The 23504-nt window shown below is 40.0% G+C and overlaps 1 protein-coding gene across 50 annotated transcripts in view; it reads right to left on the bottom strand.

Annotated features, from left to right (window-relative positions):
* TTN (titin) overlaps positions 1 to 23504 on the bottom strand; it is a 285454-nt gene that overhangs the window by 141396 nt on the left and 120554 nt on the right. For 45 of the 50 annotated variants that reach the window (XM_083625041.1, XM_083625017.1, XM_083625016.1 and 42 more), the window contains 35 exons: positions 22665 to 22757; positions 22396 to 22473; positions 21714 to 21779; positions 20700 to 20783; positions 20251 to 20301; positions 19765 to 19827; positions 19308 to 19373; positions 18918 to 18998; positions 17856 to 17939; positions 17454 to 17534; positions 17038 to 17109; positions 16749 to 16820; positions 16025 to 16108; positions 14973 to 15077; positions 13773 to 13928; positions 12588 to 12641; positions 12067 to 12150; positions 11660 to 11725; positions 11250 to 11330; positions 10709 to 10792; positions 9810 to 9893; positions 9428 to 9502; positions 7959 to 8042; positions 7459 to 7782; positions 5281 to 5367; positions 5028 to 5105; positions 4639 to 4716; positions 4101 to 4184; positions 3756 to 3839; positions 3496 to 3576; positions 1828 to 1911; positions 1389 to 1463; positions 1153 to 1227; positions 837 to 911; positions 426 to 509 (listed from right to left, as the gene is read on the bottom strand). In XM_083625041.1, the coding sequence (XP_083481167.1) occupies positions 426 to 509; positions 837 to 911; positions 1153 to 1227; positions 1389 to 1463; positions 1828 to 1911; positions 3496 to 3576; positions 3756 to 3839; positions 4101 to 4184; positions 4639 to 4716; positions 5028 to 5105; positions 5281 to 5367; positions 7459 to 7782; positions 7959 to 8042; positions 9428 to 9502; positions 9810 to 9893; positions 10709 to 10792; positions 11250 to 11330; positions 11660 to 11725; positions 12067 to 12150; positions 12588 to 12641; positions 13773 to 13928; positions 14973 to 15077; positions 16025 to 16108; positions 16749 to 16820; positions 17038 to 17109; positions 17454 to 17534; positions 17856 to 17939; positions 18918 to 18998; positions 19308 to 19373; positions 19765 to 19827; positions 20251 to 20301; positions 20700 to 20783; positions 21714 to 21779; positions 22396 to 22473; positions 22665 to 22757 (3057 nt within the window). The remainder of the gene's footprint in view (positions 1 to 425; positions 510 to 836; positions 912 to 1152; positions 1228 to 1388; positions 1464 to 1827; positions 1912 to 3495; positions 3577 to 3755; positions 3840 to 4100; positions 4185 to 4638; positions 4717 to 5027; positions 5106 to 5280; positions 5368 to 7458; positions 7783 to 7958; positions 8043 to 9427; positions 9503 to 9809; positions 9894 to 10708; positions 10793 to 11249; positions 11331 to 11659; positions 11726 to 12066; positions 12151 to 12587; positions 12642 to 13772; positions 13929 to 14972; positions 15078 to 16024; positions 16109 to 16748; positions 16821 to 17037; positions 17110 to 17453; positions 17535 to 17855; positions 17940 to 18917; positions 18999 to 19307; positions 19374 to 19764; positions 19828 to 20250; positions 20302 to 20699; positions 20784 to 21713; positions 21780 to 22395; positions 22474 to 22664; positions 22758 to 23504) is intronic. The other 5 variants (XM_083625004.1, XM_083625028.1, XM_083625031.1 and 2 more) reach the window with 3 other exon arrangements.

Consider the following 23504-nt stretch of genomic DNA (forward strand, 5'->3'; position numbering starts at 1 on the left):
ATACAAAGCAAACATAGAAAGAAAACCACCCAAAGTTATCATTATAATTACAAGAAGGGTTTTTAAAAATAAAAAAGGGATACCTGTAATGCTAGTGGCCTATAGTAATAGACTAGAAGATGTTAGAAAAGATCAGTAATAAATTCTCTTTATAAGATATTTAGAGATGCACAAAAACAAACTTAGGTAGAAGAATTTTCTTTGATTTAACAGCAGATATTTTTTCCTCAGAGATGTTAAAAAATACAGTGCTGTTTCAGGTAGGCATTTTTAAATTTACCAAGTATAAGAAAACCACACAATTCATAAAGCATGAATAAAAACGAATGCAAAAAGTTACTAACGTATATTTGACTGTGATAAAACACACATATAATTAGTAATATGAAAGAAGAACGTTATAACACAGATAAGAAGAGTTGTACCTTTGGCAGGTGGAGCCTCTACTTTTTTAGGAGGAGCAGTTGCTACCTTCTTTTCAGGGACAACTTTCTTGGGTACCTCAGGCACTTTAAAGACATGACACCGCTACTTTAGCTTTTATATATATATTGCACAATGTCAGTCAAACTACAAGATCACAAGCAACACAGAGACATACAAGATGACACAAATCACTATGCTGATTTAGGATGCAATCCTATACCCATCATTTTCCTGGGTGTAAGTCCTATTGATCCCAATGGGACTTACTTCTGAGTCGAAGTGTATAGGATGGCATTGTTTAGTTGGTTCAAGTTCAAACGTAATGGGACAGCAACAACAAAAATGACTGGTTAATGCCATGATAAATGTTATCATCTTATGTATCTATAGGTATAGATTTATGGATATACCTTTCTCTGGAGGAGCTGCCACCTTTTTAGGAACAGGGACTTTCTCTTCTGGGACAGGTTTGGGAACTTCAGGCACTTTAAAGAATATTGAGTTGTTTTAAGAATTTGGTCTCGAGCCAGCGCGGACAAACACATATGACATTGCAACGTTTAAGAGCTATCTATTCAGACAACTTTGCCATATTCCCAAAAGTGAACATCAGGTATGACGTACGACAAGCCTACTTTAATAGCTAATTAATTAATACAAATGGTTATCAATGTATGGACAAAAATAAAAATAAAAATTGCACACTGTTTTAAAGATTGGATATACCTTTTTTGGGAGGAGCTGGGACCTTTTTGGCAACAGGAACTTTCTCCTCCGGAACAGGCTTAGGAACCTCAGGCACTTTAAAGACAGCATAGACTTAATTTAAAGCCACCGCACACACAAACATGTAAGACTTCACAGCATTGTTAGCTATGTGTTTCAATGCTCCGAGACATAATGATAATTTCTAGACTTAAAGTAAGTGTCAAAAGCGTTCTGGTTTTGATATATGGCTATACCTTTTGCTGGAGGAGACGGCACCTTTTTGGGAACGGGCACTTTCTCTTCAGGGACGGGTTTAGGAACCTCAGCCACTTAAAAAAAAATGATAGTGTTTTGAGAATATGTTTTGTTTTTTTAAAAAATCCTCAGTTCTACCACAATACCAAGAAGCACCAAGAACAGGAAGATGTGTACAAAAAGCAAGAAATTCGCAGAACAAGAACTTCAGCAATTCAGACAATATTCTGCCGGGAAGCAGTTTTCCATACATTGCAAACAGACAAAAGTGACACAGGACAAACATGTTGTGCTATACACATTTTGAAATATTTCCTGCACACAGTTTAAATTCCCCTGAATTCACTGGCAAACAAGAAGTTTCTTTTCTCTTCTGGAAGGTCAGGTTGTTAGTACAACTGAAGAAAACATACACTAATTCCTTGTTACTCAATGTACCTTTTGCTGGAGGAGGCTCCACTTTTTTGGGAACAGCTGCAGGGACTTTCTTTTCTGGGATGACTTTCTTTGGCACTTCTGGGACTTTAAACACATATTTTCGGATTAAGAATTTTGTTTTTAATCCACTTCGGAAAGAGAAACATAGCTCACGTTGGGGTTGGGGCAGGGCGGGGAGCACAAACACAGGTCACAGCATAGACCACAATTTATGAATCTGCTTTAGGGTTTGTGTAACAGAATTTGTGACTATTCCTCTTGGAACAGCAGCCAGGCCATATCACACACTACATTTGAAATTTTGCGGAGTTTCAAAAACAATTTGCGAAACAGTATGTGGGCCTTTGCTCGTGACAACTAAACAATGCACATCAATCCTATTCATGTTTACTTAGGAGTAAATCCCACAGTGTTCAAAGAAGTGTCGTTATACCAAATCAGATAATGAGTTAAGGTTAAGGTTAAGGAATCGGGTCTGGAGCTTTTTACAACTGGGTACCCTGTTAAAATGAGACACGGGTGGCACTGTGGGTTAAACCACAGAGCCTAGGACTTGCCGATCAGAAGGTCGGCGGTTTGAATCCCCATGATGGGGTGAGCTCCTGTTGTTCGGTCTCTGCTCCTGCCAACCTAGCAGTTTGAAAGCACATCAAAGTGCAAGTAGATAAATAGGTACCACTCTGGTGGGAAGATAAACAGCATTTCTGTGTGCTGCTCTGGTTCACCAGAAGTGGCTTAGTCATGCTGGCCACATGACCCGGAAGCTGTATGCCGGCTCCCTCGGCCAGTAAAGCGAGATGAGTGCCGCAACCCCAGAGTCGGTCACGACTGGACCTAATGGTCAGGGGTCCCTTTACCTTTACCTTACCCTGTTAAAGGGGTTTGGGAAGGGATATTGCTGTCCAGAGGTCACATGGAGGCCAATAGGCCATAGCACCCTACTGAGAGGCAGTCCGGCGGGGAGCATCACACTTGATGCTTGTCAGGGAGTGACCAACTATCAACAACCAGCAGGCAGGCTGGTTGATCTCAGATACCTACCCAATGTCTTCTCCAAAACCAGTTCACATGGTTTGCCTCCAACACTGGATGGCGCACCTCTTGAGTATGGCTATGCAAATATCTTTACTTAGAAACAGTTATCTTTAAATACTTAAGTGCCATTATTTATGTCTTTAGAAATAGGTTTGTAAAATTATTTTCAGAGGCTTTATAAAGAAAAGTGCAGCATGCAACAAGATCAAGAAAGAGAAGTATTTAGGCTGCAATTAAAAGTATGTCTGCAGTCCTATGCCCATTCACTTGGGAGTAATCATTCATTGTCTCCAATGCTGTTTTACTGATTACCCAATGGAACTTTCCTGTTGTTTCCTCCCGCCTGCAGTGCCCCTCTGTGCACCCTCAAAATTCACATATGGAAGTCAGGGGACTATTTGAGGAGATTTTGAGGGGTGCATGGGGAAAAGGGGGGAAAGGGAAGTCCCACTGAATGAGCAAAACTCTGCTTGCCCAGAATTTGGTAAGCCTAGCAGAATTTATTCCTGGGTAAACATGCATAAGATCAGATTGCATGGCTTTTAGAGAACATAAAGCAAATGACACAGATCATATTATTGTTCTTATTTTTAAAAGAGGTCTTTGATAAGGATAATGATGAGCTGAATGTACCTTTTTCAGGTATAGCTTCCTCTTCTTCAGGTATATAAACAGGTGCTTCTTCTGGGACAGGCTCCTTTGGTATGTGAGGCACTTCAAGGATTTAATTTGAAGAATGTGATTTATGGGTTTGTTGTGACAAAGAAAGAGACAGAAATAGAAAGAGCTGACAGGCAAGGGACAACATCTATATTTGACATACACAAGCATCACATCTAAGATTAAAGAAACACATGAGATCAAGAAGACTGATTTTGACTGGGTTGATATACCTTTAGCTGGTGGAGGTTCTGGTTTTTTGGGCACAGTGAGAGGCACCTTTGCTTCAGACACAGCTTTCTTGGGTATCTCAGGCACTTTAAAGACACCAAGAAACAGACTTTGTATGCACATTGTATCACAAAAAAGAAAGAACAGATGTAGCAGAAGACAAAATACAAAAACCATTCATATCTCGGGTGGGTGTGTCTGTGGTTGCAAATCTACACATCCTTGTTGATTTTGCATGGTTAATATTGCTTGTTGAAATATTCTGCACATATCTCTGTGTTAAACCATGGGTAAAGCACTTACACATGTATGTATAATTTATATCTTTCAAATATTATTTCAGATACCTTTAGGTGGAGCGGGCTCTGGTTTTTTGGGGACCGCAACAGGCACTTTCTCTTCTGGCACGGCTTTTTTCGGCACGGCCGGCACTTTAAAAAGATTAATTTGCAGATTGATTTGACTCCTTCTAGTATTGAGACACCACAAAGCAAAAGAACTAAAAGAAGAATGTGCTGCATCTGAACCACAAGGGCAAGGGGATTTGCAAATCTGCTCTTAATGAAACCGCCAGGTTTTTCTCACTGATATAATGTTTCTTTAATATTTATATTTACAGGCCCACCCTCCATGGTATTGACCACCCAGGGAGAGGTACAACAAACTGCAGCCCTGCTATGTAACGTAGCAGGTCAATTGCTTACAACAAGGCTCTCCAAACTTGAGTCACCAGCTGTTTTTGGATTACAATGCCCATCATCCCTAGCTAGCAGAACCAGTGGCCAGGGATGATGGGCATTGTAGTCCCAAAAAACCCCAGCTGGAAACCCAAGTTTGGGGAAACCCTGGTTTAAAAGGATGACCAGGTGAACAAGGAGATGATACCTTTAGCAGGAGGAGCTTCCACCTTTTTAGGAGCAGGTACTTTCTCTTCAGGGACCACTTTCTTGGGTACTTCAGGCACTTCAATTGAAAGAGACAGTACTTTGAGCATAGAATTTGGTTTCCGAATGAAGATGGAGAACAGTGACACAAAACACAAGAAGATTTTTTGTTGTTGAAGAAAATAAACAAGAAGTTACATTTAACAGGATTAAAGGACTATTAACACCGTTATTGTTTTCAGTTTGCACGGCAATTTTTACCACATAAAAGTGGGTCATGACACAACATCAACACAACAGGAAAATCTAAGTACATCATTGCAATCATCAGCCTAGTTGTAGCCTATTAGGTAAGTTTATTTGCACAAGGCAAGCCTCACACTGATTTACCTTTAGCTGGTGGGGCTTCTTTTCGTTTAGGAACCGGAACCTTTTCTTCCGGGACGGGTTTCTTTGGCACCTCAGGCACTTTAAAGATAGGGCAAGAGATTGTTGAGGACACCACACCATTCACACAGCACATTAGAACAGAGAGTCAACAAAGGGCATGTCTACAGTTGATCCCCAGCCTACTAACGCCACTGAGCCAACAAACTTAACTGAAAGCAAGAGTTTGAGGACACCGAATGAAGAGATGATGTACCTTTTGCTGGAGGAACTTCCTTCTTCTTGGGGACAGGCGCAGGAGGAGCCTTTTTCTCAGGGACGGGCTTCTTTGGTACCTCAGGCACTTGAAGGATAGGATTGTATTTAAAAGAATGGACGCACCAAGACGCACCATAAGAACACAGCTGTATTGCAACGCTCTGACATGACCCCCGCAAGCTAAGTTAACTTAAGGAAAGTTTCTTGCTCCCTCTTCCCCCTTGCAGCCACTTGCATCCCCTAAAAGTCCTCTCTAGAGTGTTGGGGCTCCTTCCTGAATACAGTGAAATGGGGCATACATAGCTGTTTTTTTATAATCAAGCCAGACCATTGGTCCATCTAGCTCCTCACTGTCAATTACAGTCGTACCTTGGATCCCGAACGCCATGGTACTCGGACATTTTGGCTCCCAAACACCGCAAACCCAGAAGTGACTGTTTCGGTTTGTGAACTATTTTGGGAACCCAAACATCTGGTGGGGCTTCAGCAGCTTCTGATTGGCTGCAGAAACTTCCTGCAGCCAATCAGAAGCCGCGCTTTGGTTTCCAAATGTTTCCAGAACGAATTCCATTCGACTTCCAAGGTATGACTGTATAATGCCAAACAGGGGGCATTCTTAGTCCTACCTGGGAAAGCGTATTCTCCTTCTCGGAGAGCACGTGTTGTGGTGGGGGCCACCAGGACACTCCAAAGTTGGGGCGGGCTAATTGACCGTTGGTCACTGATGCGATTGGGGCTTCCCTTGTTGTTGGGAAGAAGTTAATATTGCCATTTGTTGATTGACAGCTAGAAATGCTAAAACTTCTTGCACGAGGCTAGGGCTTCCTCTTTTCGCCCGTGCATCGGATTGCTTGTCCCTCCCTCCCTAGAATAGGGTTGTTTGCTTTGACCTTGCTGTGCCTGTCATGGGGTCGTCTGCTTTGGAGCAGTGGTCTGGTAGGAATTTTGTCCATCTGGCTGATTGGCTGGGGCCATTTGGCTTTTGCCTACTGCGTAGCAAATTGTCACAACTTGTAAGGTTCATGGTTAGGCATTGGTTTATGGTTTGGTTGGTTGAGGGGCATGGATTGGCTGTGCCTGCCCCTCTAATGCTGCTGCTGCAAGGGATTCTGTTAAAGGAATTGGGGGCTAACTATTGCTTGTCCACTCTGTCAAGGGGGCTCGGGCCACTGCAAGAGCTCCTGGCTGCATTTGGGGAGGGCTGAGGGCAGGTTCCCTGCTCCGACACTACCCCCAAGTGTATTCCCCTATTCTGACTTTCGCATCGTGCGGAATGTCAGTCTGTCCCCCATGATGGGGGCAGATAGTCGCAACCAATGCCTAAGCAACCACTCACAAATTTGTATTTTAATGAAGTTGTGGCCAAAATAATGCCAAAAATCTTAAACAAAAATTCTGTGTGATGTGTGAGTTATTGGGGTGGCCCTGGGGACCTCGACACGCAATGCCAGGGATTGAAACTGGAACCTTCTACATTCAAAGCATGTTTTACCACAAAGCCACAGTCCTTCCTCAGATGGGGTCACTGGTGCTGGGAGCGGAGAGTAATTCAAAAGCAAAGATTCAAAGTTATTTAAGGGAAGGTCATGGAGGAGAAATTTCCCATCTCCTTTATGGTTAAGATATATTGCTCGGCACATGGAGAGGGGTGGTTGGCAATGGAAGAACATGGGGACACTATCGGATGCTAAACATTTTCTTCCTGATCTCACTATTCAGTAGAGCATAGGTCAATGCTATCAGATGTTCTGTATGTATTTTTGTAATCTATTTTACCCCCAAACTATATGCTGTTGTATTCTCTGGTTATTTACTCCCTGGGAACTGTGGTGTCACAGGGTTTTGGCACACAACTAGCTTGCTGAATTGACATTTTATTCAGCTTGGAGAAGCCTGGGTGGAAATGAAATATATTCCTGAGAGTTTTGCTAGGACTAAAGACACTGCCTAGCGTGGACAAGCTCAGTGTTTCTGGGATATTCTCTAATTCAGCTACAGCTATTTCTACTTGCAACATGAGCTGCACCACGCACATCTCACAACAAAGGAGAGCAAAATGAACTGAAAGCAAAAACCAAATAAATAACCAAGCAAACAAAAGCCAAATCCAAACCAAGAGCATTAAAAAATAATAATAATCCTTTCTTTGTAATGCGCTTGTAAACTGGGATGTTACCTTTAGCTGGAGGAGGCGGAGGAGGTACTTCTTCCTCTTCCTCATACTCAGGAACTTCTTCATAATGAGGAACTTCCTCCTCTTCATACTGAGGTACTTCCTCCTCATATTGTGTGACTTCTTCCTCATATCGGGTTACTTCCTCCTCATAATGAGAGACTTCTTTCTCATATTGTGTGACTTCCTCCTCATATTGTGTGACTTCCTCTTCATATTGTGTGACTTCTTCCTCTTCATATTGGGGAGCCTCTTCCTCCTCTTCATATTGGGGAACTTCCACATGAACCACTTCCTTTCGAGTAACGGTCTTACGGACTTCAGGCACTTAAAAAATACGAATTTTCAAGAGTCTTAGCTAACATATAATTAACGCATACTAAGAACCAAATTTCACTGCAATGAAAGAATCAAGCTAGGACAAGAACACTCAGATATACAGCAGCAGACAGTATACACTTATGGCACACAAAGAGCACACATTGGCACAATATTAAATGTACCTTTAGCTGGAGGTTTCTTCACTTTAGCGGCAATTGATATGGGCATTTTCTGTTTTGTGGGAATTCTCTCAGGTTCTTCGGGAACTTTAAAGACACAGTATATTTATGTTTCAGAGCTTTGATGGTAAAGGTACAGAAGGCCATAAAGAGCAGTAGGAAATTTGACAGAAACAAACATTTATGTTGCCAGACAAATGAACAAACATTTGGACAAGATGTGGCTAACGCATAGTTGCAGGTATAGTCTTTATACATCCGTCTTCTTACTGGTGTAGTGCATATACACCATTTTGTTGTTAGGATCAGTGGAGTCTATATGTCTATCATATTGGAAAGCTGCCCATTTCTTCAGGTGCTATTACTTAGAAATACTCTAGACAGTAATCTACAGTAATTTTTCAAGATAATACATAGGGACTTTCATTGCAAGCTGCTATGTCTGGTAAATCAAAGGGATGGAAGTCATTGAAAGTCTGGTTACATTAAGTGGGTATTATGCCAAGTCTCTGTTTAGGTTACTGACATTTTGAAGAAATTTCTACATTCTAGAAGAGATTATGTGGGAAGATTTAAGCCTTCAGCTTTATGGGATGGGACAACTGTAGCAGTCATCCAAGCCAAAAATGAACAAACAAACCAATAATTTATGCAAGCTGTGAAATTTACTCTGTTGGAGGGTGTGGGGAGCCAAACAACCAAATGTTATCTGTGGTTTAGGCCAACAAACTGCTTCTTTTTTGCCTCACCATGAATGAAATTGAACACCCACAGCAATTCTTACACGAATACTATCCTGCACCACTGCTTTATATCAGCGAACTTCTTTAGTGAATTAGCATTCACACTGGTTTAGTTCTAGAACTAATAATTCTGCTAATGTAAGAAAAAGACAGATTGGGTTGTTTCCAAAGATGCACCTCCACCAATGGGAGGTGTTTTTTTTTTTTTGAGAAAGTGGAGGCTTCTGTCATCAGAACAGGGAAGGAAACATCAGTTTACACCAAATTGCCATCCCCTCTGCATCTTCCATGCCACCTCCCACAGAGCACATTTGTGGTGCAGAGGCATGGGAGCTGCAAGAACAAGAGGGATTTGGCAAAAATCACTTTCCTCACCGTTTGGCTGATGGAAGCCTCTAATGGATCAGTAGAACACCTTTGGATACACCTCATTTTAATATAAAAGTGAAAACTGAGGTGATACCCACATGCCATAGCTGTCAACGTTTCCCTTTTTTAAAGGGGAATTCCCTTATTCCGAATAGGATTCCTCGCAAGAATAGGGAAAAGTTGACAACTATGCCACATGCTTCCCAAAGGCATCTCATGAAAAACTGTGAAAACAGGATGTTGGACTAGATGGGTCATTGGCCTGATCTAGTAGGTTCATTTTACGTTCTCACCCTGCCCATTAATCTATACGGTGAATTGGTTAGGATTCCTGTTCCCCTACCCTGGTTGAGTTCATACCTGTATATGAAACTTCCTCCTCTGTGTGAAGAGAAACAGACATTTCTTCCGAATACCCCCAGTGCTCTTCCACAACTATTATTAAAGACAGAGTATTGAACTTTAGCATTTCTTATGGGAAACACTATTTGGGAATTTCGATAAGATTGATTAAGCAGTTACAAAACAAATGTAACTTTTATGGCAAGCCTTCTAGGTTTAAATAAAATAAAGTAAATAAATTGGGGGAGGGGAGTGCCCAAAGCAATATCCTCTCAAATGTATTTGGGGCAGAAAAAAGTATTTCCTTAATAACTTAGGGTTGGATATGGGAATTAATAGGCAGGTTGTTAGCACATTAACTACTTGTACTTTGATTTAGTTTACTTCAAAGCTTGTATACCTTTTTCTGGAGGGGCTGCTTTCCTTTTGGGGACAGCAATAGATATTTTTTCTTCTGAGACAACTGTCTTTGGAACTTCTGGCACTTGAAAGATAGGAAATGTAAGAAAACCACGTTGTGAATTTAAAACCCTCTCTCTGAATTGTTGCTGTTGGTGGTCTTGTAAGAGGATTACAAAGAAAACTTCATAGACATTTGATATCTCAAGATTTTCTAATACAGGAGACCAACATGACAACATAATATTAAGCAGACATACATTTAGCAAAAACTTGACTATACACTTAGATAATTAACCGGCCTGCTTTTGGTTTATGGAATTTGCTCTTTTTCAAGAACAGAAATAGTTATTTCTTATCCAAAGGCATCATAATGTAAAATATTCACTGCAGATTTTTAAACAGAAATAATATTTATGAAATCATTTATTTTCTTTTTTTAAAAAAATAAAGGTCCGAAAGAGTGTACACTGCAGAAAACTTTCAAGAAGGACATTAAGATTCAGGACAGCTTTTAACAGTGACAGAGAAATGTCTCACAAAACAAGAATGCCATAAGAGGTCTAAAGCACATGGCAGTTTTGCCCACATAAAAATAATATTGCAAAAGACCTTACAAACTACACAGTCAACACAATGAAGTGCTGCAGATCAGCAAAGGCCAGCTGCTCGAAGTTGTGCAGGCAAAGTGCCTACAGGAATTCATTAACACCAGCGTTTCAAGCATCCCAGTTTAACCATAATATTCTGCATTTATTTTGACACAGAGCAGAACATTTCTGTGAAATTTAGCCAAGTTTACTTTTTCCTTATCAGAAGCAGCTGGTTCACAACTCCAGCAGGTGCCTGTTTCTGACCTATTCAAAAGCCCTCTTGCAGAGTCAGAGAAAGCAGGTGTACCTTTAGCTGGTGGAGCCACTGCTTTCTTGGGAACTGGAACGGGGACTTTCTCCTCCGGCACAGCTTTCTTTGGCACAGCTGGCACTTGAAAGATATTATTAATTTTCAGGTGACTTAAATCACGTACATGTGACACATATAAACCAGGTAACGAAACGATTCAAAGTACCGAGATCTTGACATTGTACATAAAACAAGAAAAGGTAACGCAGACTATTTAACATAATTCGATCACTAGGGCAAAAGAAGGGATGCAAAGAGTTACCTTTGGCATACCTAAAGAAACAGGCATGCTAAAAACATTTTTTTTTGTTTGAACAATAAATTCTTTCTCCCCCTGCTATATTCCTCTCCTATGCTATATCACAACTAGCCTTTGAAAGCTCATTCGGTTTCAAAAGTGGTTTGTTCTGCATCATGGAGGGAAATATTTGATGACTGAGTCCCCTGGGTTTCTCGCATTTGCTGTGCAGTTCTTTAGTTCCCAAGAAATCTTAAGATACATATATATAAATTCCACAGAATTTAAAACTTTATATACCTCTTTTTGGTGGAGCCTCCTCCTTCTTAGTGACTGTTACTTTTTCTTCAGTGACAACCTTTTTCTTGTGTACTTCGGTCACTTAAAGACAACAAACAAAGGTAGGAATATTGCATGTGGTTCCATCTCAGAATGACAGGAATATATTTTGAATATAATTCAGTTCCGTTTAAAAATACTGATTTATTATTTACCATATATAAAACATGAACGAGACAGTAAAAGAGACCGAGGAACTGACAACATTACTGGCAGAAGATTGAAAGAGGGGCCAATACGTGGGGACAGTCCCTCAAGATATTAATGTGCACGAAACCCATATAATTCTTATGTGAAATGGACCAACAAAATATATACATGACGCTGTCTAGACAAAACACATTACTGACATGATTTTGTGTGTGTGTTACCTTTGGGTGCTGGAGGTTCTTTTGCTTTAGGTGGTGCCCGTTCCTCAGGAAGCGCTTTCTTGGCCACTTAAAAATATTACAAAATTTTATAACGTTGGAGTGATTTTAACATCAACAGGAAAACACATTAAGAACTTACAACACATACATTTCACTGAGTAAATCCACAGCCAGATTGCTTAGAGACAAGCAATTGCTCACACTTAATGCAAAAGAGATTAACATCAACTCAAATAGTTTAGATGACAGATGACCAAAAAGAAAGCATTTTGCCTAGGGTTGCCATATTTCAAAAAGTAAAAACCAGGGCACCCCGAAAGTTGTTGAGCTTTTGAAATCCCAGTAATGTCTGAGACTTATGGCAACCCTAATTTTGCCTAAGTGAAAAAAGCAGTCTATATATATACCTCTAGCTGGGGGAGCTTCCACTTTCTTGGGAACAGCAACTGGTACTTTCTTTTCTGGTTCAGGTTTCTTCCGAACCTCAGGCACTTCAGGAAGAATATTTAAGTATCAGTTATGTTCGCTGTGCATGTTATTCAAATAGTATAGAAAAATAAGGAGATGAATCCATATTTCAATGCAAAATTCAGTCGAAATGTTCAGAGGCTAATTCTGTTTTATATACATACAGAAACACACACTAAGACATACTCATCTCTGCACAGCAGAATCAAAAGATACACAAGGTGTTATATGAAAGCAAAATGGGCCATTGCTGGCAATTAGGGTTTTTAAAATTGAGAAAGGCACAGGAATTTGCAAACAGGTCCTTGCCAGTCAAAAAAGATAGTTTGTAATACTTTGAGCACTACAACAACAACAAAAAAACAAGCACAAATACAATAGTAACAAGCATGGGACAGACAGCTGTCAAACATCTATATTGAAGAGTTGATACTTTAATACCAAAGAGTTGCTGGTATACCTTTAACTGGTGGGACTTCTTCATGCACTGTCTCCTCAGCGTAGTAGGCCTCTTCTGTTAATGTAAAGATATTAAGAAGGTATAGTTGAATAGTTGACATGCACATGTTGATACCATTAACAAAACAAGAAAGTGACAGCTCTTACAAACACACATATATTTACTTTCATCTCATGTTACTCCTAGTACATGTGCAGGTAGGTTTACTCCAGGGACAGACCTCCTGATATTGCTGGACTACAACTCCCATAATTCCTGACCATTGGCCATGCTAGCTGGGGTCGTTGGGAGTCCAGCAAGCTCTGGAGGGCCACAGGTTCTCCATCCCTGCTTTCCTCTCAACAGAAGCCATACTCTCTCTTCTGATTATTTCATGGGAAAAAGTGAGTAGATTACTTCCCAGTTCCCATTGAAGTCAATGTAAACCTCCACAGTGACTTCAGCGAGAGATGACATATCTCAACTTCCTTGAAAAGGTCACATCCATGAAAGGGCCTATCTCAATGGTTCTTGTAATAAATAGGGGGAGCCTTATGAAATGGGGTATTAGATCACATCCTTTAATTCCATAGCTCTTGGAGCAATGGCTTTAGGTAAGTTAGATTTCATGTACTTTTGTTTTGTTTAGCTCTACGTGGCTGATATGAAGGTGACTAATATTTGGAATTATTTTATAATGATAAGCAAGTAGTAGATCATATGTATGTATGAATGAATGAATAAATAATATTATCTCTTTCAAATATGTAGCTCTTTTTCTGTCTGTTTCTGGTGGTTCCAGCTTTCTTGGGAGAGTAATGAGGCTCTGAAAGTTGATCCACCCTAAATAATATGTGTTATCTGTGTAGGAAAGTAGGAATCTTTTATTCTTATACTAATTGGCTTGCAGTGCTCTGCCTATATTTGTAAATTTGAGAAAAGAACACTTGGGTCCGTTTCTGTATTTTCATGTGAAAATAAGAATGATGGAGGGAAATAAGAAAAGAAAAAGTGTATGCACTCTTAAATTTACTCTTTTAAACCTTTGTTTGGGTTCCGAACAAAGTAAATCATATCATAAGCAGCAAATGACTGGCATAATTTCAAAAGGTCATTAAATAATTACATTCAATTCAGCCCAAAGGATATAATGGCAGATATTATACTATACCAACATTTGCTGCTGGCTGTTGAATTGAGGCATACCTGTTACTTCAGAAATCTCTTCCTCTCTCTCATAAGAGATCTCCTCTCTCTCATAAGAAATTTCCTCCTCCCTTTCATAAGAAATCTCCTCCTCTCTTTCATAAATTTCTTCTTCTTCCACTTCTTCCTCCTCCACCTCTTCAGGCCATTCTTCCACTGTTAATATTTTAAAGATGGGTTATTTTTAATTTTGCTGTGGGGTTAGATGTCCTATAACCACCCTTGCCAGGTCAGTGTAATTACTACAAACAGGCATATACAAAGGACATGAACTGATTTGCATACACAGAAACACACATTCATATCAACTGCAATTCTAGGGATCTCAGATCTTTTTCCATTACAACAGGTACATAAGAGAATTAATAGCAAAGTATCTACATCAAAGTTAGCTACTGCAAGGGTCTAGATGACTTGCCAAGGTCTCTTGATCTATGGAATCCTGCACTGTGGTATGTGATGACTCCATCAGGGGACAGATTCTTACAAGAAAAATCAGGTGGAGTTTTATGTAGGAAAACCCATGTCGCACTACAGGTGTCCTATGTATACACTGTCCCTAAATCATGACTTCTTTCCACAGAGTATGGAAAGTTGAAAGGATAATGGGTTAGATCCAAAGGTGATCTTCATTTAGAAGAAAATCTTTTCCAAGCATAGTTGGACTGCTTCTGACTTAATGGAAGAACGTTGAATGACAAAATATACCCCAGATCCATAGGAGCTCCTCCACTTGCACAAGGGCATCTGTAAGACTTTGTGCAACATTTACTTCTGCCACCAAGATATAGGTGTGTCTGACTAGAATGGGGGGGGGGGGGGCTCAGCCATGAATCTCACTGGGTGAATGAGCCAATCACTATCTCTCAGCTTAACTCATCTCACTAGGTTGTTGCAAAAGCAAAGTGAAAGGAGGGACCTTGTATATCACCCTGAGATTCTTGGAAGTAGGGGATAAAATGTAATGGATAAATAATAAATGCTATTGACATTCTGGGTAACCAAGGAATTGGATCTGAGAAAAGACATTTCATCTGAGGAGCTTGCCTGGGTGTCAGATGTTATACAAATGTCCAGAGACACACAAACACAAAACTGTAATGGCAGGTGTTAACAGGGAAGACCAGTGAAGAGCAGCGACAACAAAAAGCGCCTAAAAACAGTTAAATTCCTCACAGTTCTAATTATTTGCAAATATACCTTCAGGTGGTGGAGCTTCCACTCTTTTAGAAATGGCAACAGATACTTTTTCTTCTGAAACAAATCTTTTCTCTTCTAGAACAGCTCTCTTAGACACCTCAGGCACTTTAAAAGACATTAAACGCATTGAGTTTTAATGGGGATATACAGATTCCTGACTGACATCTGAGGAGGTTTGTCTGAACACTTGTGCAACTAACAACCGCAAAACGGACAAGTAAACTACATACTGTTCTTTACTAGGCAACATACAAAGTAAAGCTAATACAGAACTGCAAAACAAACATAAGCAAATCGTCCCCTCTTGACAGGGATGGGGAAGCTTTCTCAGTCTGAGGGCTGCCTTCTCTTTGGGGCAAGCTTCCGGGGGACACATATCAGTGGTGCACAGGGCCAGAGACAAATGTGCAGAGAGGAACTAATGTGAATTTGACAGTAGGTCAGTTTGTACACACACTCACCAACCCTGCTTTATTATCCATCCATCTAAGCATCCATCCCAGCCAGGCAAAAATACCTCATGTGGCCAGCATGACTAAACCACTTCTAGCACAACGGAACACTGTGACAGAAATCAGAGTGCATGGAAATGCTGTTTACCTTCCCACCGCAGAGGTACCTATTTATCTACTTGCACTGGTGTGCTTTCGAACTGCTAGGTTGGCAGGAGCTGGAACAGAGCAATGGGAGCTCACCCCATCGCGCGTGGGGATTTGAACCGCCAACCTTCTGACTGGCAAGCCCAAGAGGCTCAGTGGCTTAGACCACAGCGCCACCCGCGTCCTTTTACTCAAGGAGGATACAAAGCATGGCCGATGAGGTATGTGACCTTGGGAGTGTATGTGGCTTGAGAAGTGTTTTGAAGACCAGATAGAGAAGCCCACAGGGCTGTATTTGGCCCCCAGATCTAAGGTTCCCCATTCCTGCCCTATGAAAATATGTTGAACAGCAAGCAACGTGACATGGTACAAAACATAACATGATGGTCAGCATACGAAAGAAAGGTAAAAGCTCTTTTAGATAATAAGACCACTGACCACTTAAATGCATACCTCTGGCTGGGGGAGCTTCCACCTTTTTGGGAACCGCAACAGGTAATTTTTCTTCAGGGATGACTTTCTTAGGTACCTCAGGCACTTTAAAGAGACCATTTAGTTTTAGAATTTTTTTGAAGTGGCAAGAATGATGTTAAAAGTACAGATTTCGGCTACAAAGAAGAGGCAGCAACTAAAAAGATATAGAGGACATTTAAATAATGGTGCCGATGTAAAAGACCAATGGTCTTTTGGGTTTTTTAATTAAATTTTAATTTTATTTAACATAATTGTTACAAAATATAAGCAAAACGCTGCAAATACATACACACATATACACTTCAAATAAGCATATATACATGAAAAAAGGAACAAAAGAGAAGAAAAGAAAAAAGAGGAAGAAAAAATAAAGAGAAAAGAAGAACAAAAGTTGGAAGAATTTCTTCCAAATTTCTTCTACAAATATCTCAATATGAAAATAATAATAAAATTTAATTGATTGACTTCCATCGCTTACACTGCACTTCCTATATACATTTTAAGCAAGATTGTATCTGTTATTCCGTATTTTTCCCATACAATCTCACACAAATATTCTTATCAATAAGTTTTCTAAACCTTTCATAAATCTATTCTAAACACAACCAATACCTTACATTTAATCCTTGTCTGCATTTGACTGCAATGGTCTTTTTGTTATGTTCTGTTCTGTTTTGTTTGTTTGTTTTGAAGTAGAGCATACCTTTAGCTGGAGGAGCTTCTTCCCTTTTGCGTAGCCGCGGCACTTTTTCTTCAGGGACCGCTTTCTCAGGTACTTTTAATAATTTTAAAACGAGAATATGTAAGAATATGTAGAGACTAAGAGATCATAATGGCTATTATCAACAACTATACACAAACATATGGTGCATAGGACTCAAATATGAAATGAACATACATATGATTAAGAGGACGATGCAAAGAGAGAAACAAAAGAGTCTTAAGATTTAGTTTTATATATTTTTCAAAGATATAAGATTTGAGTCTTGTACCTTTGGGTGGGGGAGGCACTTTCTTCTTTGGAACAGGAACCTTTTCTTCTACTTTCTTAGGTACCTCTGGCACTTTGAAAAAAACATCAGAGTTATGAATATTGGGATCGAATATTGCTAACTATTATAAAGTGAGGAGCAGGGTCCTATATCAAGTTGTGAGATCACTTACAAGTGAACTGGGCACTTTACTGAATTTAGATGTGTTACGATAACATTGCACACTGTCCGTTTAGTGTTCTGGTGTTTAACTGAAGAACATTTGTTAATGAAGATGCTGTTGAGCAACGAACAAATATAGGAAGACGACGATTACGACATGAAAACAATCACTGCTGAGGGACCTCAGATCTTTTCACGACACGTCATTTGAAGCAACAAATGAAAAGAGCTGCTTATGAGCGGTGGTCTCATACCTTTAGCAGGTGGCTCCACTTTTTTAGGAACAGGAACAGGTGCTTTTTCTTCTGGGACTGGCTTTTTAGGTACTTCGGGCACTTTAAAGATATCAAAAGTAGATTCTGAGAATCACCCAGACACATAACAACTGATCAATGACATCTCACACTTTGTGATTACATTTCACAACAAGGAAGAGATGGTATTTTGGAAAGGAATGCTCTAACCCAGAAGAACCTCCATTTAAGATTCCCTGTGGGCAGCAGCCCAAACACCCACATATTCAACACATTAGCTTTGGTAACCAAACACAGAAAGACGCTGGATTTGTAAAACTCATTCCAAACGGTGGTTGCATATGGGGGACAAAGCACAGGGGACAAAGGTTCTTTGGGTGGCTTTCGTTTCAAGAAAAGTACCTTTAGCTGGGGGTGCCGGTTCTTTCTTGGGAACAGCAGCAGGCTTTCTTTCTTCTGGCGTAGGTTTCTTAGGCACCTCTGGCACTTGATCATTAAAAAAAGAGAGGTTTTAGAACTTGGAACTCCTGTTTGAGGCCCGACATCCAAGATTGCACAGAAATATATGGAGAGAAGCAGAAGCGAGATAAATGGCATATCAAGGCATCAAGCGAAAGCTGTTAATAAAGAGTTAAATGTACCCCTGACAATTAGGTTCAGTCGTTGACGACTCTGGGGTTGCGTGCTCAACTCGCTCTGTAGGCCAAGGGAGCCGGCGTTTGTCCGCAGAGAGCTTCCGGGTCATTTGGCCAACATGACTAAGCGCTTCTGGAGAACCAGAGCAGTGCACGGAAATGCCGTTTACTTTCCTGCAAGAGCGGTACCTATTTATCTACTTGTACTTTGACGTGCTTTCAAATTGCTAGGTTGACAGGAGCTGGGACCGAGCAACGGGAGCTCACCCCGTAGCGGGGATTTGAATGGCCGATCTTTCGATCCGCAAGCCCTAGGCTCTGTGGTTCAGACCACAGCACCACCCGCATCCTAAATCTGTTAATAGGTAAGGGTAATCTATCATGAAAAAAGCTGCACTGGCACACATCCCATTTTGATCCACAAAATTGTGTGTCTGTATGAGTGCCTTCTATACACGGCATGCAAATCTAACAGTTATCATACCATGCAGAAGACATTACGCTAACAAAGCAAAATGCCCAGACAGCTGGGGGGATTTCCCCAATGGCTGCCTGGTCATGTACACTCTGTTCTCACTGCCCAGGGATGGCAACTGAGCATGAGGGACCACAACAGGCACCCACCCAGGAAGGAGTAAGCGTCCATTACATTACAAAGCAAAATTTAGCAAATGAATATTGGCCATCACTAAAGTACATGTATATTATATACACTTTGCTTGCAGAAAAAGACCACAAAGCCACCTATGTAACACATGGACACATTTTAGAGCATGGAGAAGAGTTCAGATAAGCAAGATGGCGGGATCAGCTCTGACAATGGATGTACCTTTAGCTGGCGGAGCCTCTACTTTCGGAGGAGGAGCAGGTTTTTTCTTTTCTGGGACTGGTTTCTTTGGCACCTCAGGCACTTTAAAGACACACAGGTATAAAAGTTTTAGAGAAGTGCTACAGGCCTACAGTTGTTCATAGCCCTGAAGAAAATGTTTGAAATGCCAGCATGGATTTAAAACCATGTATCTATTTAATAAAGACAGTTATGGCTATTGAAGATTAAACCCGCGTATAACGTTTAATATGTAGGATCTTAGTTGTAAAGGTGTCTTTCTGATGCAGTAGCACAGCCACATTTTGGGCTGTGTGTTTATCAATCATCTAGAAGATACACAGGCAAGAGAACTGTCTGAGATATTGTTATTATTGCACATATATTATTCACCTTTAGCCGGCGGGGCCTCCACTTCCTTGGGAACTTTTTGTTCTGCTCTCTTCCTCACCTCAGGAACTTTAAAGATATTAATTTTGGGTTAATCAGATGATAGTGGTCATCAGAGCCACCCTCACATTATATTTTTAAAACCTTACAGGCTTTTGTGACACATGTAAACATACATAAGCACCCAAATCTGATCAACAAGGATATAAAATAACTGCAGATATCAAGTTCTTAATGGATAAGAGTTTAAACCAGGGTTTCCCAAAACTTGGGTCTCCAGCTGTTTTTGGACTACAACTCCCATAATCCCTAGCTAGCAGGACCAGTGGTCATGGTTGATGGGAATTGTAGTCCAAAAACAGCTGGGGACCTAAGTTTGGGAAACCCTGGTTTAAATAAACTCACATACTAAAATTGTAGTAGTAATAATAATAATAATATTAATAATAATATAATCTACCTTTGGGAGGTGGAACTTCAGGTGCTTCCACATAGAACCTTTCCTCATCGTACTCATCTGGTTCTTTAAAGAGAATTATGAGATTAAAAAGTTACATTTACCCTCCATTTTAGATAATACTGAAATGCTACATGTAGACCTATTAAGATGATGGATGAATTTGTGGAAGAAAAAATTGCTCCTGCTATCCACACCTCTAAGCGTCCATCTGATCTTTTGTATGGAGTCTAGGTGTGGACAAATTGTATGTGCTTAGGCTCTTTCCACACAGTGCTTGCAAATCTGGGAGCAACAATTCCTGGCATGATCTTAAGTCCCACCACCCAACATATCGGTCATCTGAATAGTGATAAAGACATGCCCAAACCCAAGGAAGTATCAACGACGGTGTACAATGACAGCTACACATTTCAACAGTTAACAGGTTAGATGAACTCGAATGGTACAAAATAATATAGAACTGATTTGGAAAAAGAGCGAATCTACCTTCAGTTGGATATTCCACATAGAAGCTGTCCTCTTCATACTCTTCTGGTTCTTTAAAGAGAATTGTAAGATGTAAAAACTGTACTTTCACTCTGTTTTAGATAATACTGGATTGGTACACAAAATGACAACTAAGAAATGCAACAGCAAACAGACTTTTTTGGTGTCTATTCCACCAATCCTAAGCAATCTCTGCACTCCCATGTGCTCACAAAACTCTTGTGCATGAGTATTGCCCCATGCAGTTCAGTATAGGGAGCAGATCCTCACTTGTTACTCCATCATCAAGTAAAGAATGTAAGAACTCTGAGTAGGAGAATTCCATAAATGCAGAGAGGTCCCACATCCATAAGATACCATTGTATCGGGACAAATTTAAAAGGTGCCATTTTCACATGAGACAAGACAGCAAGGAGAAAAAAGAAGTGAGGAAAGATATTTATAGTTACCTGAACCGTATGTATATTCTTCTTCTCTGTGATACGAAACGGACACCTTTTCTTCTGAAATGGTCCATTGTTGTTCTGTTGGTACTTTAAAAAGCAAGAATTCACTTTAGTGTTTTTTAAATTAAAGATTTGGTAGACAATGAATCTATCCTTATGGAAGTTGCATAACACCACATACTACATTTAGTGAACTCAGCACCACAGCTCAAAATTACACAATTAGGGTGGATGTGCCACAGCAATAAAGAGAAACAAAAATCATAAACAGGTAACAACTGAGACCATAAAGCATAAATAGCATTTTCAAGCAGTCCAAACTATTTTTGTGTGCAAAGAGAATGTACAAAAGCCCTGTTTCCAAAGAAAAGCAGACATAAGAAGAACAAGAGAGTGGACACATACTATTGTGAGTATACAGGAGAAGTTGTATTAAATGGTAACATATAGTGTAAATTAGATGAACATAGAAGATATTAAAGAAAGAAACCAAAAAGCAAGAATTCTGCACCAATATAGACTCGGTGCCTAGGTGTTGTGGAAACCCCACAGGACTTAAGAGAACCCTGTTCCCCCACATTCATTTAAAGCACACACACCCTATAGTGATGCGAACTACCATTTCTTCCTCTAATGGCAAACTCAGATCAAGAACAACAACAGGACTGGAGTCAAAACAGATGGATTTAAGGAGCCTTAAGGAGAAACAAAAGAGGCACTAGCATGCTTTGGGAGTTGGTGTGTTTTGGAGTGTCGTGATATGGGAAGTAGAAAAACAGAATTGTGGTAAGTGTATGGAGATCTGGGGATTTCTCAAGGCATGGTCACCATTCCTGCATAGAGAAAGAGAATGCCATGTGTGACTGTGAAGTGGGAACAATACAATGGGTTAATAAAAACCAGCAATCACTGCAGGTCAGCACAGAGTGAACATGTGGGCATGCATGCATACATTATGGAAATATTCGGATCAGGGATTACATACAAATGCTGAAAAAATAAAAATGTGTTTTGTACCTTTTCTCTCTACCACTTCTTCATGGACCACCTTTCGTGCAGGTTTTGGTGGTGGAGCTTCTGGAGCTTAAAGGATATAAATAGTTAGTCCCAAGCCTTTTCGGTCATCATCTAGGCTAAGATTGCATGCAGAAAATGTAACATCACACTGCATATGCGCTTGCATTTTTGCGCCACTTGTGGGATACAATTTACAAAAGACCAAATTAATACATAGCAAAGGGTTGTATCCAAATAAGTCATTCTGTTCGTGCAAGGACTTCAATATGCATAGCAGAAGTCCCCTTGTCTCCTCATGCTTTCTCATGTTCCTCCCCCAAATCTGCTCCAGGGGGTTGGGGAAAACCCCAGAACTCTTAACTATAACCTCTTGCTTTTAATGGGCACCTCATCTCCATTTGCTCCCCCATCACTACTTCCTTCCCTCTGCTAGTAGCTGGGCACCTAGTTTGCAAGAAGGAGGTCCAAGGTGAAGTCCCTGGTATCTCCATTTAAAAGGATAGGGTGCAGATAACACGAAAGACATCTGCCATGGAGACCAGTGCCAGTCAGAGGAAATAGTACACTGGATCAGATGAACAAAACAGGCTGACCTGTTAAGGCAGTTTCATGTATTTCATGAATATGAAATTGATGCAAATGTATTAATAGCACATGCAATTTATATCATCTTCAGTAATACCTCTGGCCCGTTTGAGATGTTCTTCCTCCATCACTTTAGCCTTTCTTTCCACCTCTTCAGTTACAGGTTTCCGTGTAACTACAGGAAATTTAAATAATTTCACATTAGCTGGAAATTGGTTCATTTTACACAGAAGTTATCTTAAGAAAATAATGGGAATATGCACTTTTTAAATAGGAAAGGAAAGGAAAGAAAATAGGACTGTGAGAATCTGAATAGGACTTGCTGCAGTGGGAAATGTTTTGATACTAAAATTCTAAAGGCCATACCTTTTTCTACCACAACTTTCTTCTCTACTTTCTTGGCTGAAATCTCTGGTGGTTTCCGCGTAGGTGGTTCTGGCTTTCCTGGAACCTGGACAACTGTAACATACATTACATTTATATTAGAGAACATTACCTTACACCTGCTTCATAAACATCAAGGATTGTATAATTGAGAAAGAAAAAGAGTGCAGGGAATGTTAACAGTTGTGTATTCTTGGCCCAAATGGAAATCAACACTGGCCACCATTTGCTTAAGCAGTGCAGCATTGTTCCATATGCAAAACAATATGCTTATTTTTTTAATATGATCTGTAAGGCAAGATATAGGCAGATTTAGATTGGATGAACATCCATTTGAAATATTTTCTGCTGCTGGATTATGCCAAAATGGCAAAACTGACCAGAAAGCTCAGGAACCAAGAGGACCAAAACTTTAATAAAGAATGAGAAAAAAAATGTAATTTACTTGAGAGACCACTGTAAGCAGATGAAAACTTTAGCAGGATTGCAAGAACACTTGTAATGTTGAAAATATTATGGACAAAATGGAGAGACATAAAATTTGGACGATGAAATAATATGCAGTTGAAAAGGCTGATAATAGGACCCATGGAGGGGAAGGTGGGAAGATTCAGAAAAATCTCTAAATATGGATATGTATTTTGTATTGTTACAATTCTACACTTGTAAAATCAAATAAAAATTATTATTTTTTAAAAAAAATAAAATATTTTCTGCTAGTATATTGCTGCAAAAAAGCAAAATTTGATAGAAAAAAAAGGAACAGCAGCTTTTCCAACCACATTTGAGCTCTCTTCCCCCTCCAAAGAACAGTGAAATGAG

This window comes from Podarcis filfolensis, assembly GCF_964270895.1.
Source record: "Podarcis filfolensis genome assembly, chromosome: 1".
Classification (NCBI taxonomy): domain Eukaryota; kingdom Metazoa; phylum Chordata; class Lepidosauria; order Squamata; family Lacertidae; genus Podarcis; species Podarcis filfolensis.